Here is a 20,010-nt window from a genome sequence, read left to right as displayed (position 1 = left end):
GCCGGTGCGCACCTTGCCTTCTTTCTGATGGAGCTGACCTGGGCCAGCCTCCCGTGGACCCTCCTCCCTGACCTGTCCCTCAGGACCTGCCCTTGTCCTGCCAGAAGGCATCTTAAGCTGGGGCGAAGCTTGAGAATTGGGCCTCGTTTGAACATTAGCTCTGAGCGGGACTAGCTGTAAGGCCTTGGCCGGCTTCCTGGGTTCTCCGTCCACACAAAACACGGGGCCGCTTTGCGAACGAGGTAGAGATCATGCCAGAAAGCCGATGGCATGAGGGCGTGACAGCCGCTGTTCCTCCATCTTGAGTCATCTTGGCTGTTGTGATGCTCCTGTTAGTACTGACAAGCAGAAGGGACCCGGTATCCTGTCCTCCCACAGCGCCGCCCAACCCCCACTCCAGGAACTGTCCTGATGGGCCCTGGAGCCAGACGGCTAGGGGTCTTCTCCAGCTCCTGGGATCAGAGTGTGCTTTTGCGTGTGACAGGTGCACAGCCTGCCACGCCCACTTCCCACCCAGCCCAGAGCGTGGGGGCTCCCCTTTCTCATCCTCCGCCCCACCCCCAGGGTGTTCACAGGGGCCGGAACTGGTACATGTGTGTGCTGGGGCTACCCCAGCCTGGGTGAACTTCAACAAAAGAGATGTGTTCTCCCACGGCCCTTGGAGGCTGCAAGGTCAAGCTCAAGGTGTGAGGGTTGGTTGTTCCTCTCACCCTGGCGAGTGGATGCCGGAAGGCCCTCTTCTCCCCATGTCCTCCTGTGGCTGTCTCTGCACGCCGTGTCCTAATCCCCGCTTAGAAGGACACCAGCCATGTTGGAGTAAGGCCCACCCTGATGACCTAGTTTTAACTTAATTATCTTGTAAAAAGACTCTCTCCAAATAAGGTCTCATTCTGAGGCGCTGGGGGTTGGGACTTCCACATGAATTTCCGGGAGAGGAGGATACAGCTCAGCCCGCAACACTCAGCTAAAAAGGAGATAGGAATCTCGCAGCGTGAATGAGACATGAGGACTGTCCCTCTCTGGGGCACAGATACAGAGCCAGGTGGACAGCAGCGGAGGGGGCTGTAGGAGCCCAGGGGATACCCTTATCTATCCAGTTCGGGGGCAGTCAAGGAAGGCTTCCTGGAGGAGGGGAAGTTTGAGTTGAGAAGGAAAAGAAGAGTCCGGGAAGGCGGGGAGGGCACAGTGGAAGCCAAGGCAGTAGAGTGAGCTGGAGCGAAAAGGATATTGGGGGCGGTAAGATCTGAGAGCCACGAGCGCCTGGAGGGCCCAGGTGGGGATCCGTCCCCTGCCTGAGCAGTGGGAAAACTACAGAAGGGATCTGAGCAAGAGCCGGCGGGGCCCACGTTTAACGCTGGCAAAGAGGTACTGCCCGAAGGGGTGCCCGGGAGGGGCTCCGGGTGGGCAAAGTGGGGATAGCGCCCCCCCCCCCATGGAGCGCTACTTATTCCCATTAGGTCACCTTAGGGGATGTGGCCATCCAAGGCCGGGACCGGGAGGGCATGGGCGGAGACAGGACGCATCCTCACCGGCTATGCAAGACGCGTCCCCGATTGAAGTCACCGCTCCTTTTCCGAATTCAGGGAACTCTAAGGACGCGTTTGCAGGCGGGGCCCTGGAGAGGGGCTAAACCCTCTGCCCCAGCAAGTCTACTTCTAGAACACACGCGAAACCCCCACCAGGGCAGAAGGCTGGGTGTGCGAGGTCGTCGAGGAGGCGGGGTGGGGCCCCGACCCCCGGGACGCCCGCGCTGGATGCGGGGCCCCCCGTCCGGCCTCGGCAGAGAAGCCATTTAACTGGCCGGAGTCGGGGCGGGAATGGGGTGGTTTCAAAGTCTGACAGTGAAACTCGCCTCCCCGGGAAGCCGCGGTCTCCCCGCTCCGCTCCACCCCTGCCCGGGGCCCGCTTATGTAGATAAACGCCGTGAGCACCAGGGGGCGCTGTGCCCCAATTTTCCGGGGTCTTGGCTCTTTCCCGTCCGTACCTGGAGCCGGAGTAACTCTCACTGGAAACTCTTAAGTGGGTCAGCGGTGACTCCGAGCTCCTCTGCTGCAACAAAACTCCCTGCTCCCGCCGCCTCAGCCTCTGCCCTTTATGCCGAGGAGGTGTTGTAGCGTCTCCGACTTGAGGACAGTTTGATTCAACAAAAATTCATGGACCCCTGTGGGCGTCAAGCATCACGCCAATCCCTCCGCATGCATGACTGAGACTTGTCAAAACCCTCCTATGAGAACGAAACCCAGCCTCCCTCTCTCTGTGTTTTACAAAGTCCCTCTTCAAGTCCATTCCCTACTGGCTCCCTCAGCCACAACTGCCATCTTTCAAACACACCTCTCCATTCCAGCCACAGGACCTTTGCACCCGCTGTTCTCTTTGCCTACCCTGCTTTTCCCACAAATCTTCGAAACTTCCTTCCTTCCGGTTTTAGCTAAAATGTCACCGTTCTTTATTTCCTGAGGACATCTATCCCGACGTGGTGTATGTTCTTTGGGGTTCTTCAGGGTTCTCTTCCTTCTGGATGTGGCTGGCTGCTTCTTTGTGACCCTGTATAACTTGTTATTAGCATCTGTTCCCACCATCCCCACTGTGCTGTTTCCTCAGATCAGCGGGTGGTTAGCACTACCTGAACCAGGTTCTACTGTAGGTCAGAATAATCTCTCACCGGTGGGGCTGGGCACCCTCCTTTGCATCTTCTCAGGGGCTCCATAAGGTCCGGGTGCTACAGTTCATCTGTGGGTTGGTGGGAGTGGGGCAGATGTCCCCCGGTCCCCACCAGTTCTCCACCTAAAGGTGTCAGCAGCCATCACGTCTCCATGCCTGGACCCATTCTCTCCTGAAGATTATCCTTCCACTGGGATCCTTCTCAAACAACCTGTCCCTCGGCAGCTAGTTGGAAAGTAACAACCTGATACATTTTCTTAGGTATTATCTGCAGGGTCCCCAGGAGGCAGCAGGATATTTGAGTTTATCAGGGAGATCTAGGGTGGAAACAGATCTCAGGGTGACCAGTGGTCACATTGTAAGCATATCGGAGGCATCCTGGAGACTCTGGCTGCCGTAATCATAATTATCATCATGATGATTTATGGATATAATAATAACGTTATTATTATTATTATTATTTGACACTCTAATGGGGTCCGGCCCCGGGCTAAGAAGGAGAGCCCCACAAAGTGAGCAAAAAGGATTTCCCAGGCTCACACCAGCGCTTTGGAGGGTCTGAGGGCACGTCCCCAGGAGAAGTGAGGACGGACGGTCTCAGGGTCAGGAATGCATTAGAGCGGGAGCTTCTCCACCCGTGCCGTGCGGGGAGGTCCTTGTAGAGTAAGATTTCACCCAAGGTTGTGGCCTGGAACTTGCTCCACTGAAACAAACGCGAGGCTCTGGGGCACGCCAGAGCTGCCAGGTGGGCAGAAGGGGTGAAAGCAGGGACCCTGGCAGAGGAAGGAGTGTCCGAAGCCTTCAACTTGGGAGGCAGGGGCTTAGGGGCCACAGGGCAGGGACAGGAAGTGAGTGTGACTCAGCGAGCCAAGGAAAGCTCCAGGAAGGAGAAGAGGGCAGGAGGCTGTCAGCTGTCAGCTCCAGGGGAGCCCAGACAGCCAGGAGGTCACTGAAGCAAGCTTCCCGTTTTTTTGTTTTTCTAAAGTTACTCAAAATCTTCAAACAGCCGTTAACCAACCGCTGCCAAGAATATTGTGAAAAGGCCCCTGGAGTGAAGAAATGGCCCAGCGAGTGGGAAGACTCTGCTGGGGGGTGGGGTGGGCAGAGATGGAGTCCCCAGGGCTGGGGCGCTGGGAGTGGGGACAGGACAGGAAGAGGAGGCCCATTCCTCTAGTGACCAAAGTTCATGAGACCACTCGGAGTCTCCGTCCCTTTCAGTGGCCAGGGACATTCTGGGAAAATGATGGTGAGGAAAGGGGACAGTTCTGCAGCATCTGTTTTGTGTGGTGTCCCGATCCGCATGGTCTCTGCAGTTGCCCGTGAGTAAGTCAGAAGGAGAAAGACAAACACTGGGGGGCCTGGGGGGCTCAGTCATTAGGCATCTGCCTTTGGCTCAGGTCATGATTCCCAGGTCCTGGGATCAAGCCCCGCATTGGGCTCTCTGTGGGGCAGGAAGCCTGCTTCTCCCTCTCCCACTCCCCCTGCTTGTTGTGCTCCCTCTCTCGCTGTCTCTCTCTCTCTCTCTCTGTCAAATAAAATTTTTTTTTAAAAAAGATTTATTTATTTATTTGACAGAGATCACAAGTAGGCAGAGAGGCAGGCAGAGAGAGGGGAGGGGAGAAGCAGGCTCCCTGCTGAGCAGAGAACCCAATGCAGGGCTTGATCCCAGGACCCTGAGATCATGACCTGAGCTGAAGGCAGAGGTTTTAACCCACTGAGCTACCCAGGTGCCCCAAATAAATAAATATCTTAAAAAAAAAAAAAAAGGAAAGACAAAGACAAACACTGCATGGTTTCCCTTATATGTGAAACTGATGTCCTCCCCCATTATGGGAATGTAATTGATCTGTAACATTGTGTCAGTTTCGGGTGTACAATGTAGTGATGTGACATATTTCAAAATGATTTCTACCATAAGGTTAGATAACACATCCATCCCCTCATAGAGTTACTGTGTGTGTGTGTGTGTGTGTTGCAAACCTTTACAATCTACTAGCTTAGCAACTTTCAGACACACAATGCAGTAGTGTTTACTGTGACCCCCCCCCACCCCGGGTACATTAGATTCCCCGGAACTTATTCATCATCTAGCTGGAAGTTTGGATCTTTGGACAACCTTCCTGTATTTCTCCATCCCACCCTCGACCCCCAGCAACCACTGATCTGTTCTGTTTCTGTAAGGTTTTGGGTGGTTTTGTTGGTTTGTTTTAAAGATTTTATTTATTTACTTTAGAGAGCGAGAGAGCAGGGGGGAGGGGCAGAGCAAGAGGGAGAAGGAGTCTTGAGTTGCCTCTGAGCTGAGAGCGGAGCCCAACGCAGAATTCGAACTCAGGACCCGTGATCATGACCTGAGCCAAAACTAAGAGTCGAATGCCCAATCAACTGTGCCACCCAGGCACTCGGTTTTTTCAATTAATTAATTAATTAGTTAAAGTAATCCCTACACTCAATGTGGGGCTTGAACTTACCACCCCGTGATGAGGAGTCACATGTTCTTCAACGGAGCTAGCCAGGCAGGCTGTTTGTTTGTTTCTTTAAGATTGATATGTGGAGGGGCGCCTGGGTGGCTCCGTGGGTTAAAGCCTCTGCCTTCAGCTCACGTCATGGTCTCAGGGTCCTGGGATCGAGCCCCGCATCGGGCTCTCTGCTCAGCGGGGAGCCTGCTTCCTCCTCTCTCTCTGCCTGCCTCTCTGCCTACTTGTGATCTCTGGCTGTCAAATAAATAAAATCTTTAAAAAAAAAAAAAGATTGATATGTGGAATCTAAAAAAGCCAGGCTGGCACCTGGGGGGGGGGTGGTCTGTTGGTTAAGCATCTGCCTGCGGGTCAGGTCACAATTCTGGGGTCCTCAGATCCCAGGATCAAGCCCCACATGTAGGACTCCCTGCCTCTTCCCCTGCTCATGCTCTCTCTCTCTCTCTCTCAAATAAATAAATAAAAGCTTTAAAAAAATGAAAAAGCCAGGCTGGATGGAAGGAGTTTCCATGAAACTCTTTCCCGCACCCCTTTCCTTTGCGATCCACGCATCCCCACCCTGGTCCGCATACTGCCCATCCCAGGGTTTGGGGGAGAAAATTCCTTGGTTAAAAGGGGAGACTTTGGCATTGGACAAATCCCAGGACCCTGGGATCATGACCTGAGCTGAAAGCAGACGCTTAACCAGCTGAGCCCCCCAGGTACTCCAAAATGTCCCTATTTCAGGGCGCCTGGGATCCAGCCTGCTTCTCCCTCTGCTCCTCTCTCTTCCCTCTCCCTCACCCCTGCTTGTGCTCTCTCCCTCTCTGTCTCAAATAAATAAAATCTTAGGAAAAATAAATAGGGACATTTTCTCTCTGTCATTTCTTCAACAGCAAAAGAAAAGCTGTAGGGATATTCTCCCATCCAAGTACTAACCAGGCCCGACCCTGCTTAGCTTCCGAGATCAGACAAGATCGGGCGCGTTCAGGGTGGTATGGCCGTAGACTGTAGGGATATTCTCAAAACAGTGTTGCTTTTGTTCTTTCTCTTTCTTTTTATTTTATTTTTTATTTTTTCTTTCTTTTTATTTTGTAAGTAAATCTGGGATAGGGCTGTGGCCATTCCAGGGAGCTCTGCCACACACTTCTTGAAGCTGAAAGGTACATGTCTTTGACCCAGACCACCAACTTGCTGTGTGACCCCAGACAAATCCCTTAGCCTCTCTGGGCCTCAACAGCTCCTTTTGTAGAGATAATTACCATCTCTACCTGGCTGGGTGGTAGTCATATGTAGATATTGCTCAACAAATAGTAGACATAGTCATCTCAGAGCATCCCAAGGAGCCCTCATGGGAAAGATATTCTGTAAGGAGTCCGGAGGCCCAAGGAAACCAGGGACGAGAGGCGAGAGTGCGTCTCTGCAAAGGACAATCTCAGGTCGTTAACACTGGAAATCTCCATGATCCTTACCATCCAATCTTCAGGCTCTCGCTGTTCCTTGCCCCAAGGTGCAACCTGGCCCCATCGGGTCTTGCCTGTCCTCTCCCCACCTCTGCGCAGGTAGCTAGAGGCTCACACTCCCCTTCCGCCAGGCAGCCCCTGCCCCCCCAGGCCAGAAGGGTTTCTAAATGAAGCCGGGCTTGCCAGCTCTTGCTACAGAAAGCGAGCAGGGTTCCAAGGTTTTTGCTTTGCTTTTCTGTCATTCATATGGGACAGGAAGCAAGTGTCAGTGATTCTTTCCTGATTTGGCTGAGTCTCCTGTCATCTGAGTCTGTCAACTGGACAGCACGTTGTTATCTGGCGAGGCAAGTAACTCAGGTTACTTCTGGAGGTCAGTTTCCCAGGTCCTCTGGGTTCAAAATAACCCTTCAAGGACAGCTGTACAGTCACAGAGGCAAGAAGAAGCTGGTAATACTTGTGAATTTTCACAAGGTCTGCTGGGCCATGCGGGAGACGGGTGGTACGGAGCGAAAAAATCCTCTCTGTGGCTTCAGGACACAGATGTCCTGATCGTTGGGAAGTTCCTTTTTCCCCCCAACTGTCACTTAAGTAATAAGTATTGGGTGGTGATAATCACGTAACTCTGTGCATTTGTCAAAACTCCTAGAACTCGGTAAAAAGAGTGAAGTTTGCTTTATGTAAATGACACCTTATTATTTTTTAATGATTGTATTTATTTATTAGACAGAGATCATAAGTAGGCAGAGAGGCAGGCAGAGAGAGAGGGAAGCAGGCTCCCCGCTGAGCGGAGAGCCCAACGCGGGGCTCGATCCCAGGACCCTGAGATCATGACCTGAGCCGAAGGCAGAGGCTTAACCCACTGAACCACCCAGGTGCCCCTGAAAATATATATTTTTAAAGTTTATTTCTTTTTAGTTATCTCTCCACCCAGTGTGGAGCTCGAACTCATGACCCTGAGATCAAGTGTGGCATGCTCTTCCAAATGAGCCTGCCAGGCGCTCCCAAAATATCTTCCTTTCTTCTAAGAGAATGAAAAGGCATGTGGCCCTTTCTTGCTACTTGAAAACCAAGGGTTTTCAAGCTAAGTCCCCAGGGAATCCTAGGGGTTCCACCCACCCCCTGCTTTTTCCCTGACTTATAGACAGAGAGGCCCACTTCTGTGCCTCTCAAAAGTTTTTATCTGAAAAGTTCTGAGACTGAAGGATCAGCGCTCTCAACCGAATGACTCTTGCTGTGTCCCGAGCTACCTTGGATACAAGCTGTGTCTCGGGGTCTTCAAGGAAGGGAGCCTGTGGAATTTGTTTATGCCAGTCAGGCTCTCTGCCTTCCTGCCCACTGGTTTTCTTTCAGTTCCTCAAAGCTGGTGCACACTGTCCTTCCCCAGGGCCTTGGGACATGCTGTTCTTCCACCCAGAATGCCCTCCCTGACTGGCTCTCCTGCTTAACTCTTGCTTACCCTCCGCTCAGCTATCTCTTCCTCCATAAAACCTCCTCGGATTCTCCCAGTGGGGACCACATTCTTCTGCCAGAAGTTCTCCCAGAACTTGATTCCTCTCCTCCAGGGCAGAGATGACTGAGGGAGGGTGAGGTTAATTGAGCTCTCTCTCGGTGTCTGTCTTCCTCCGACAGACAGGGCAAAGTGCATGAGGGCTGGTGGGGGGGTCCCCTTGCTCCCCACGGCAGGCACGATGCATAGCATCACATCTGGCACATAGTAACTGCTCAGTAAATATTGTCTACACTTTGGCCCTGTGTACACAGTTGTATTTACACAGGGATTTGACACACACATCACTTTTACTGAAATACAGCAGGCGTAAAGTGTGCAGATGTAAGTGTACGCTCGAATTTTCACTAGCTTCCCATTTCCCCTCACTCCCCAGGAAACTTCCAGCATCATCTCCAATAACATAGATTAATTGGTCTTTCTTCTTTCCTTTCTTTCTCTCTCTCTCTCTTCCTTCCTTTTTTTTTTTTTTTTTTTTTTTGAGAGTGAGTGAGTGTGTGTGGGGAGAGGGGTGGTGCAGAGGGAGAGAGAGAATCCCAAGCAGGCTCCACACCATCCCAGAGCCGGACACAGGACTCGCTCTCAGGACCCTGAGATCATGACCTGAGCAAAAATCAAGAGCTGGACGCCTGGGTGCCCTGCCCTGGTCCTTTCTAATAAAAGGATTTGTGTAGTTACATTCTTCTCTGCGTCTGGATTCTTTTGCTCGCAATTATGTTGGAGAGAATCATTCAGATTGTTACACGCAGCTGCCACTTATGATCTCTCATTCACACTCTGTGCTACTGACCAGTGGTGGTCAAATTTTTTTTTTTTTTTCTGTAAAGGGCCAGATGGTAGCCGGGGTCACCTCTGCAGGGCATCGTCTCTGTCACTGACCTAGGAGAGCAGCCTTAGACCGTCTTTTAAAAAGTAGGCATGGCTGTACTCCAAGAACACTTTATTTGTGGGCACTGGGATTTCAATTTCATGTCCTTTTCAGACGTCACTGTTAAAAATTTTTTCCCCCAATGATTAAAAAATGTATGAACTGGGGCGCCTGGGTGGCTCAGTGGGTTAAAGCCTCTGCCTTTGGCTCAGGTCATGATCCCAGGGTCCTGGGATCGAGCCCCACATCTGGTTCTCTGCTCCTCGGAGAGCCTGCTTCCTCCTCTCCCTGTCTGCCTCCCTGCCTACCTGTGATCTGTCTCTCTCTCTCTGTCAAATAAATAAATAAAATCTTTAAAAAAAATGTATGAACTTTTTGGCACCTCCTCGAAAAGTTAAGCACAGAATGGCCATATGATCCAGCAATCCCACTCCTGGATGTGTACCCAACGGGACTGAAAGCAGGGGCTCAGAGATGCTCATTACACTCCGCGGTTTACAGGGGTGTCATTGACAAGAGGTGGAAACAACAGAGCAAGTTGTAAGTAACAAATGAATGGATAAACAAAATGTGGTGTGTCCCTACAACAGAATATTAGCCATGAAAAAGAATGAAGTTCTGACCCATGCCACAACCTGGATGGATCTTGAAAACATTTATGCTAAGTGAAAAAAGACAGACACCAAAGGATAAGTACTGTGTGATTCCGCCTACTTGAGGTGTGAGCAGGCAAAGTCATAGAGACAGAAAGTGGATGGTGGAAGCCAGGAGCAAGTGGGGATAGGGAGTTAGTGTTTCAGGGCAACAGAGTTTCAGTTTGGGAAGATGAGAAAGTTCTGGAGACGGATCATGGGGTTGGTTGCACAATGGTGTGAGGGTACTTAATGCCAGTGGTCTGTACATTTAAAAAATGGTTAAAATGGGGCACCTGGGTGGCTTTGTCAGTTAAGCGTCTGCCTTCGGCTCAGGTCATGATCTTGGGATCTTGGAATCAAGCCCCCTATCAAGCTCTGCTCTCAGTGCGGAGTCAGCTTCTCCCTCTGCCCCTCCTCACCCCTTGCGATCTGTCTGTCCCAAATAAATAAATAAACTCTTTTAAAGAAATGGTTAAAATGATAAATTTAATGTGAAGGAGACACGTGGCTGGTTCAGTCGGTTAAGCGTCTGCCTTCCGCTCAGGTCATGGTCCCAGGGTCCTAGGATAGAGTCCCACATGGGGCTCCCTGCTCAGCAGAAAGTCTGCTTCTTCCTCTCCCTCTGCCTGCCGCTCCCCTGCTAGTGATCTCTCTCTGACAAATAAATTTAAAAAATCTTTTTAAAAATTTAATGTGAAATGCATTTTGCCACAATTTAAAAAATCCATTCGTACTAAAAACGAAAACCCCCAAAATGAAAAATGTAAAAACCATTCTTAGCTCGCGGGCTGCACAGAAAGAGACAGTGGGCCAGCTTTGTCCCATGGGCTGCAAGGTTGTCACTGTCTGTTGCAGACTGTTCCATTGAAGGAAACAAAAACATGATTTTATCCATTCTATTGTTGATGGGCATTTGGGTGTGAACACGATATGCAGTTCTCACACGGGGTTGTTTTGGTTATGCTTATGTGCAAAACTCCTGTTTCTTTGCCCGTCCCTGGGACAAGGACTTCTGGAGTCATCCCCCAGGCACTACCTCCTGGACCAGTCCCAGCCCGGATGTGAGAAGATGGGCTCTTGAATGGGGAAACTGTGGCAGGGAAGGGGGGAGCAGAGCTTCCTACCCCTGGGCCCCTAGAGTCTGCCCTGGGGGCTTCCTGTTGGCCCCGGATGTGGGATGGGAGGGCCAGGGGGACAAAACACCCAGCCAAGACAGGGAGCTCCGCGTCCAGAACCCTTAAAGAGGGAGATGCGGCAAAGGCATGAAATCAGCGCCCGAGATTCGGCCTGCTGAGTCCACCCAGAGGGTAAGTGACCCCTGCTCTGGCTCAGCCCAGAAGCCCAGCCCGAGGGGACCAGGACAATGCTGGGACCCCAGTGTCGTCCCCCACAGGGACCCAGGATTCCATATCCCACCCGCTCTGGACGCTTGACCCTCCCCAGATGAGAAGGGACTGACCCAGCTGTGGTGTCGCTCTTTCAGCAGCTGCAGGATGAAGGCTCTTCCCCTCCTCCTGCTCCCTGTCCTGGGGCTGCTGGTGTGTGGCAATTCTCTGTGTCCCATGGACAAAGCCATCAATGAGAAGATCCAGGATGGCACCAGATCCTTAAGTGAGGACCCCCACTCAGCCTCAGCAGGGGCCCCTCTAATTCCGGGCCCGGAGGGCCATCGAGCCAGCCCCAACCAGAACCAAACCTCCACCCCAAACCCAACTCAGTCCAGTCCAGCCTCCCGCCCCCATCTAGCGGCACCTTCCGCAGAAGCTGGGAATATCCTCCTTCCTCTCAACACCCATTTCAAGACAGAACCTGGGAGTGGTGGGCTCCCCACTTCATGGCTCTCTACAGGGCCTGGCCCACCCGGGCCTTCCTCGGAACAGTTTTCTTGACCCCTGCCTATCTCCAAACCACCGGGGCCAGGGCTGCAGGAGCATGGGGGAGGGGCAGCTTGGTCTCGCCGCCTCCTTCCCTCCTCCCTCCCTCCCGCAGTTCTTGAGACGCTGAGGAACTTCCGCCTGACCTGCCGGAGTGTCACCTTGAGGGGGGACCTGGCCACCTGTCCCGCAGGTGAGTTTCGAGTCCTTTTCCCAGCTCTCACTTCTGTTCCCCGCTCGCAGGAACCCCTCCCCCTAAGCCCAGCCTCTAGTTCTTCTTCTTTTTTTAAAGATTTTATCTGTTTGAGAGAGAGAGAGAGCGCGCGCACAAGCGGGGGTGGGGGTGGGGTGGGAGAGGGAGAAGCAGGCTCCCCGCTGAGCAAGGAGCCGCATATGGTACTCGATTCCAGGAGCCCGGGATCAGGACCTGAGCCACCCAGGCGCCCCAGGCTCTGCTTCTTGAGTCAACTTCCCCAGAGTCCTAGTGTACCACCCTAGCCTCCCCGCCCCAGCACCGGGACTGCATTTCCCCAGGACACTGGAGGCCAGGGCCCCAGCCTCCCTGCGCTCCACACAACCCGGCTCCCGTGCTCTGGTGTTGGAGATCCTCCCGTCTCCGCTTCCCTCCCGCCCCCCGACCCCCGGGCCCGCAGCCTCCCGCTCGGGTTCCAAACTCCCTCCGCTCCCGCCCGCAGGCTTCGCCGTCACCGCCTGCACTTGCGGCTCCGCCTGCGGCTCGTGGGACGTGCGCGCCGAGACCACGTGCCACTGCCAGTGCGCGGGCATAGACTGGACCGGAGCCCGCTGCTGCCGCTTGCAGACCGCCGCCTGAGCTCCCCGGGGAGGGTGGGCGGGGCTGGGGGCGTGGCCAGGCCTCGGAGGGGCGGAGCCAGGCCTCCGACGGGGCGAGGCTAGGCCTCGGAGGGGCGGGGCTGGAAATAAATCCTAAGAAGATGATGGTGAGGGTCTGGGCGGCGCGCTGTCGTTTGTAGGGGGTGGGGGACTGAGCTGGCGTCTCCGAAATGAGCCGGGCACGCAGACGCTGGAGGAAGGCGGTGGCTGTGGGCGTCCGTGACTTTCTTCTGCCCATTCATCTCCTCCCACGTTGTGCCTCCCACTACAGCATCTCCGAGAACAAGGCCTCTGCATCCTCTAAGGACGCTCACATCCAAGGATCGTGACTCCTTCAGGAGGGGAAGTGAGCGTTACCTCTGAGGCCACCTTGACGATCCCTCGGGCCCTGGCCTTCCAGGAAGTCATTGGGTCAGTCTGTCCCAGCCTCCACAATGACACTTCATTCGGGGTCTGGGTCTGGATGGGACAGGGACCCCTGACCTCCCCCTAACCCCCTGCATACTTCAGGGCCAAAGCCCCCAGTAGCCCCAGGGTCATGGTGGACCCCTGAGTCATCTCTCAGCCCAGAGCCCTGAGCCACGATCCCTCATTCCCCAACCTCGTGGAGAGACCTGCACACACTACATATACACACACAGTACACAATCCAGTCACTGTGGTCACACAGGGACACAACATGCCCCTGAACCACATAAGTATGACCACAGAAGGAGAAACACAGACACATAAACGTGTAAACCCTGGACAGAGTCTTTTGCTTCTGACATCAAGTTCCCACTCCCACCCGGGTGGCTTTGGTCCCAGTCTGAATTCTGACCTGGAAGGCAAGTCACCTGCAACCCTTACACAGCTTCCTGGGGGCACACAACCCTGGGAATCCTAACCCAAGGGTCTTAAAATCCAGCCCCTGAGAGATGCAGACAGACCTCAGAGCACTCGGTGTGCAGTCTTGAAAGGGACCCCAGACTCAAATGCCCCAGCCCCAGCAGCACACTGAAGGGACTGGAGCATGGGTGATAGGGTGGGATCCTGGTTTTCAAGATGTTTTAGACACTCCTGGAGGGAGGCAGTGGCATAGGGTGCCCGTGACTTTCTTCTGACCATCGCCCCCTGCCATGTTATGCCCCAACCTCTGCCATGCACCCCCTGTGATGGCACAGCCCCCTGTCTGATTCAGGTAGCCATGAGCTGAGATCACAAACTCTCCTCTTGTCCCTGGAGCCCACCCATACCCCAATCCAGAGATTCCCCTCCTGTATCTGCCCCCCTGACCTTACAGTGGCCATGGGGTTGAGGTGGGACTACTGAGTCAGAAGTGTGTTGGGTAGCAGAAAGGGTCTAGGACCTCGCCTGTCCCACCCCCTCACTGATGTGGAGGGGGGTGCCCTCCTTTGTCCCCAGACTGATTGGAATGCCTCTTTATCTCCAAGCTCCACTCAATTGTCCCCCTGTGTCTGGGCCCCAAGGAGGTCCTCTTCAGAGCCCTCATTTCCAGCATAGTCATTCTCCTGTCCCAGGGTGCAGACCTGGTTAGGCAAGCCCCCTTCTCAAGCCTCCATTTTCTCACTTGCCACCTGTCCAGCCCCCCCTGAGGTAGCCAAGATTCTTCTAGTCGCAAGTGCCTCAAACCCCACGTCAAGACAGCTTGAGCAAAAGTAAAAGGAAGTTCGTGGGGGCGTCTGGCTGGCTCAGTCGGTGGAGCATGCAACTCTTGATCTCGGGGTTGTGAGTTTGACACCCATGTTGGCTGTAGAGATTACTTAAAAATAAAATCTTTAAAAAAAGAAAAAAGAAAGAAAGAAAAAGAGGAAGTTTATGGATATGCAACTGAGAGGCCCAGGGTTAAAGATTTATTTATTTTAGAGCGAGAGTGTGCTGGGAAAGGGGCAGAGGGGAGCAGAGGGAGAGGAAGAGAGAGTCTACTCTCAGTGCAGAGCCTGAAGCAGGGGTCGATCTCACAACCCTGATATCACGGACCTGAGCCAAAACGAAGAGTCTGATGCTGGTGGTCCCAGGCAAGCCCAGAGGCCCAGGGTTAGAAACGACAGATTCAGGCCCTGTTCTATTTGAGGATAGAACCCTCAAATGATATCTCCAGGATCTGACTCCCTCTCAGCTCTGTTTTCCTCAATGCTGGCTTCTCTCTCAAGCGGGTTCTCCTCCAACACAGCTCCAGGCTTACATTTTCCCAGGCTGAGAGCCCCATCGTGGACAGGAAAAAAAAAAAAAAAAAAAAAGAGGAAATGCCTTTCCCCTGGTTAATGCCACAGAAATCGCAGGCCTGAGTTTTATTGGCTGAATCTGGCTCCTGTGCCCACCCCTGTGCCAAATCTTTGGCTCTGATTGGCTGGGCCTGGATCATGTGCCCACTCTAAACCAATCACAGGTTTATGATTAGCTGGGCTGGAGACGCATATTTAAAGAAAATTGAGACTGTGACCCTATGACAGGGCTGGTCAGGAAACCTCACAGAGCCCTCTCGGGCCACTGTGATTGCTCGTGGACCTCCAGGTGCACAACTGCTATTTTGTCCAAAGGGCTGGATGGAACCCGGTCTTAGCTTCAAGCACCTACAGGAATGGGCAAGGCTGCGGCCCCACCCCCTGTGCCTGTCCATCACAGCAGAGCCGGCTGCCCATTGGTCCGTCTCCTCTGTGACTGTTACGTCAGAAGAGGGTTTTATCTCTCAATCCTGACTTCTTTCTAAAAATCAGAGGGAGGAGAGGGCAGAGAGAGACTGTTAAAGTGGCCCTCCTTGAGCCGGCAAAGTTGGCAATAGTTTAGAAAACAGAGCATTATCCTCATCAAATTCTGGGGGACCATTCTAAAGTTATCTCAAATTCAATCACATGTTTAAAAGCTAAAACATACCTACTTCTCCCACATGGACAATCCTTTTAAGGGGGACCTGGGTGGCTCGGTCAGTTAGGTGTCGGCCCTCCGTTCAGGTCGTGATCCCGGCGGTGGCTCCCCACCGAGCAGGGACCCTGCTTCTCCTTCTCCCTCTGCCATTTCCCCGCATCCCTTCTCGCTTGTGCTCTATTTCTCTGTCAAATAAATGAAATTTTTTTTAAAAGTCTTTAAAATTATTTTTTACTTATTTTTTATTTTTTTAAAAGATTTTATTTATTTATTTGACAGAGATCACAAGTAGTCAGAAAGACAGGCAGAGAGAGGGGGAAGCAGGCTCCCCGCAGAGCAGAGAGCCGGATGTGGGGCTCAGTCCCAGGACCCTGGGATCATGACCCGAGCCGAAGGCAGAGGCTTAACCCACTGAGCCACCCAGGCGCCCCTCTTTTACTTATTTTTTCCAGAGGGAGAGAACCATGATAATCTAGGCCAGTGCTCTCCAATATTGCATCCATCAAATGCTTGAAATGTCCTGTGAGTTTAAATCACGTTTGATTTTTGAAGATTTAGTACCCACAAAAAATAATATAGCCCAATAATTTTTTTAGTATCGCCTACTTGCTGAAGTGATCATTTGGGGCATATATTATGTGAAATAAGATACATTTTAAAAATTAATTTAGCCTGTGTCTTTTTGTCTTCTTAACGTGGCTGCCAGGAAATTTTAAATTAAAGATGTGATTTACATTACCTTTCTACCAGAAGGCACCGTTTTAAACTTAGAGAGAGAAATTCCCTACAAACTTGGTCTCATTTTTATCTCCAGTTTTCAAGGTCACAGACACAAAGAGAGCTTTAAGATCTCTAGAGAGAGAGCAGTCACGTGAAGGCATGAATATGGGCATTTCTTTGGGGGTAAACCCATGAAGAAGCCCACCAATGGGCGAGCCACGTGAATACGTGAGCAGACGTGCGATGGTTTCTGGAAGTGTGTATGAGTGTGGGGAGGTGAGCAGATGTGTGGATGAGAGTGAATGTTTCCAAGTGTTCCTCTGTCTGGGGGCCCCAGGAGAGGGGACACCGTGTCCAGGGTTAGGTCAAGGGGTGCGTCTGGCCTCTGTCCCAGACATGGGTGGAGCTCCAGTGGCTGGTCCCCTTGCCTCACATCCGTTCCTTTCCTCCATGGGGCCTTGAAGAAGTAGAACTACTTGGGGTAGAGCTGAGGTGCGGGATGGGGGCAGGGGGGCAGGAAGATGTGGGAGACCTAGGAATCCTGCCTCCAAGTCCAGATACCCCAAACCTAAGAGGCGGGACTCCCAAGGTCCACAGATTCTCTCTTGAGAGGGGCAGGGGATGAAGCTCATGTGGGTAGACACATAGTTTCCTGTAAAGTTTGTGACCATCCTTTAAAATTTATTTATATTGAGTCTAATTGGTGTATACTGATGTGTGCGATTGAGGTATACAGGTGTGGATTTGATATATTTGTTTATCACAACATGATGACCGTGTAGCATTGACTAACATTTCTGTTGCTGGTTCCTGATCGTGGTGGTTCCTGTCTCTGGATCTATGGGCTTCTCCTGCTTGGTGCTCTGTGGGACCTCTGGTTTCCTAAGACCAACTTGATCTGGGATGGGGGGCAGTGAGGACGTCCCAGGGCTGGAGGGTCCTGGATCGTTGAAAAGAGGAGGCTGACCTCTCCTCCCCCTACCCCCAACCCACAGATTTCCTCATCTGCCATGACACCTTCCGGTGGGTGGGGATGTGTGTGGGCAAACTGGCAGACTGGGAACCATGGAGTCTGAGGAAATCTACACGAAGGAGAAGGTCAAGATGCAGGCGGCAGCCTTCAAAGACAAGAAACAGAGGGCCCCAGCCAATAAGGAAGGTTAGGCCCCTCGGGGTGGGGAGGGGAGAGGTCAGGTGGGAGAGATGGGGATGGGAGAGACAAGGGGCTAGAAGTGGGGTCACAGAGCTCCTTGCCCACCCCAAAATGTATGTGTGCATGTGTATCCCCCAAACACTCATGCACGCCCTCTCCACCTAACTAAGAAACAGACCATGTTTTCCCCATTCCTTACCTTTTATCCTCGGAAATTTGTTGTGCGCAGGGGTCTGGTGAGCCAAGATCTCTGAGCCTCCTTCCCACCCCCAGCCCTGCCCCAGAGCTCCCGGCAGGTTTCCCTTCTCATTGACCCACCACAGGTGCAGATAACCCTGATTATGAGAATATCAACTTGACCTTCAGAAATCAGGACCAGCTGAAGGGCAGGCATTCACCATCCAAGGATCTGCACAAGCAGCCACCTGCCAACACACATCGCGGAGCCTTGGGAGGGGCCCATGGTAGGGCATCACGGGAACAAAGAGCACCAGGTGGAGGTCAGGGTCAGAGGTGGGGGGCCTGGTGACATCAGGGCTTGTGTGTTAAATGTTGGGGGGGGCGGCGTCCAGGTGGGGACGATGATGTTGGTGGTGGTGGAAGTGTTGGTGAAGGTTTGGATGATGGTGATGGTGATGGCCGAGGGGTGGGCCTGGGCAGAGCCAATGACCGTGCTGGTGACACCTGGTGCCGGGGACCGTGCTGATCACGGTAGGCACTGATGTTCATGGGTGTGGTTGACGGCTACTGCTGACATCATGAGTGCTGGTAAAGGGGACGGTAAGGGGGCCATGACGATGGCCCAATTAGGACTGCTGTGGCCACAGTGGCTACGGTATTGGGAAGAGCAGGTGCAGGTCACAGTTTCTGATGGTGTTGGAGTCAGTGCTGATGGGCTGGGTGGTGGTGTTGGGTCCTGGAGGTCACCTGTTCCGCCTCTACTCCAGTCCCCACCCTGTCTAGGCGGCCCTCAGACTCCGCCCAGCTCCCCCGTTGTGTGCACAGAGCCCTTATGAGCCTGCACATCATTCTCATCCTGTCCTGTGTCATTCTCTTGGCAGTGGTCCTGGCAAAGAGTGAGTAGGGTTTTGGGTTTCAGGGTTTTTGTTGTTGTTTTTGTGTTTTTTGTTTTTGTTTTTGTTTTGGTGGGGGGCTGGGGCAGTGTGGAGGGGGGTCCAGTCCTCAGGAGGTGGGGAGGCCCAGTGTTTCCACCCTATGTCCCTTCTTCCTCGTTCCTCTGCCTTCCCCCACCCTTGTTCCCAGGACTGCAGGACTGGGGGCGCCTCAAGGCTTCTCCTGCCTCCCCCACCCCTCCCCCTGAACAGATTCTGAGATGTCCCGGGAGTTGCTGGTCTTGAAGAGGGAGCTCTGGAATGGTGAGGGGGGCACCCGGGGGGAGGACCCAGGGGTCCGGGTGGGGGTGGGGGGAGCAGCGGTGACAAGGACATGCTCGCTTGGGTCCTCAGTCTCCACCTTGGTGCGCGAGTGTCAGGAGGAGCAGAATCAAGGCTGGAGCTCGGTCCAGCAGCTCGTCATGGAGGCCAGGCAGGACATTAATGTGGTCAAGAGAGATGTCCAGGCCGAGAGAGATAAAATGAAGACGCTATCAGCAGGTGCCCTTGCAGACCTTCACTGGGTGGAATTTGTCTCATGCTGGGTGCTGGGGAACTGGGGGTGGGGGGGCAGCAGGGGTCCCATCCTCCCAGGGAGCAGGGGTTTAAAGGCCTGATGGATGTCACCCCCTGAGTCACTCAGCAGATATTGAAATGCTCCTGGGAACACCAAGGACACAGACCCCGCAGCACCCCAGACTGGGGGTCGGGCAGGGAGGAGACTTCCAGTAAAGGTGGGGGCCTTGTGGGAGACCCCACACCAGCTTTCTCCTGTCCTCCTGCCCCCAGACATGAACCAAATCAAGAGTAAGTTACAGGAAATCTCCAAGGCACTGGAGAAGAGCCCAAGCTCATGTAAGTTGGGGCTGCGGAGGTGGGTGAAGAGGGAGCCACGGACTTGGTCCCAGTTTCCCTCCTGGGGGAGGGATCTGCCTGACCTTGGGTCTCCGTCCCACACAGAGACCTCAACAAATGGGAAGACCTGGAAGACCCGGCTGCACCTCCCAGTGAAGCCGGCCACAGTGTGTGTATCGTGGTGTGTTGTGAGCGTAACGCATGACACATGGCTGTGTCAGCAAGGACCCCCAAAAGTGTGTCACTGTGAGTGCGGGTGTTGGCAACATGGGGAGCACGGTGACCACGTGTGAGTGTCCTGTGGCATGTTGCATCAATGCGTCCTGGTGGAGCTGTGGGGGGGGGCTCCCCGGGTACCACTTTAATTGTGGTGTCACCGTGCGCGCGGTCACTGCTTGTGTTGGTGTGGACAGGCGCATGCCAATATGAGTGTGACTGATCCTGTCATCGAGGGTATTCAGAGCCTGTACACATGTATGCCCCTTTGTTTCTGCACCGATGGTTTGTGATTTGTGAGGATAAAGGCCGATGCAAAAGAATGTGGCTTTTGGATCTCGTACTCGGAGCATCTGGGGCTTTGGGGGCCTGGTGGGGGAGGGTCTGGCAAATGTTGGGGGGTGGTGAAAGGCACACAGTGAGCTCGCGGACATGATCCCAGGAGCCCTGGGGCACGAGATTGTGCGGGAATGAATGCCCTGAGTGCGTCTGTGTGTCCGTGAACGTGTACCCAGGGGGTAACCTAGTCTTCCGGCGGGAGGCTGTGTGTCTGAGATGGACAGTGTCTCCCTAAGTGTAAGTGGGCCCGCAGGTATAACCGAGCCCTTAAGCAGGTATCCTCGGCTGGAACTGCGTTCCTGAGTGTATATGCCCACCGAGCGTGCAGCTCTGAGTGCACACGTCCCTACGTGCACTATGCCCCCGGCTCCCGGATGTATGTCCCTTAAGAGAACATGTACCCGAGTAAATGCACGGATTGCGTGTCCAAGGCATAG

At 53.4% G+C, this 20,010-nt stretch overlaps 2 protein-coding genes across 3 annotated transcripts; both read left to right on the top strand.

Moving 5' to 3' along the window:
• Positions 1-10,764: 10,764 nt before the first annotated feature.
• On the top strand, positions 10,765-12,951 carry RETN (resistin). Of its 2 annotated transcripts, none has more exons than XM_045991382.1 (4): positions 10,765-10,894; positions 11,071-11,198; positions 11,577-11,654; positions 12,157-12,947. In XM_045991382.1, the coding sequence occupies exons 2-4, from the start codon at positions 11,081-11,083 to the stop codon at positions 12,291-12,293; spliced, it is 333 nt and encodes a 110-aa protein (XP_045847338.1). In that variant the 5' UTR covers positions 10,765-10,894; positions 11,071-11,080; the 3' UTR covers positions 12,294-12,947. The 2 variants fall into 2 exon arrangements, with proteins under 2 accessions (XP_045847338.1, XP_045847339.1); XM_045991383.1 differs by having other exon boundaries at positions 10,792-10,894; positions 11,074-11,198; positions 12,157-12,951.
• Positions 12,952-16,692: 3,741 nt separating this feature from the next.
• On the top strand, positions 16,693-19,250 carry MCEMP1 (mast cell expressed membrane protein 1). The gene is made up of 7 exons (XM_045992152.1): positions 16,693-17,057; positions 17,375-17,515; positions 17,999-18,127; positions 18,377-18,427; positions 18,518-18,664; positions 18,953-19,018; positions 19,124-19,250. Coding segments are annotated over exons 1-7 (630 nt in total). The 5' UTR covers positions 16,693-16,963; the 3' UTR covers positions 19,126-19,250.
• Positions 19,251-20,010: the final 760 nt, after the last annotated feature.

The sequence above is a fragment of the Meles meles genome, chromosome 20 (genome assembly GCF_922984935.1).
Source record: "Meles meles chromosome 20, mMelMel3.1 paternal haplotype, whole genome shotgun sequence".
NCBI classification, from domain to species: Eukaryota; Metazoa; Chordata; class Mammalia; order Carnivora; family Mustelidae; genus Meles; species Meles meles.
Note: the sequence above shows the minus strand (reverse complement) of the source record. Positions and strands in the feature narration are given on the sequence as shown.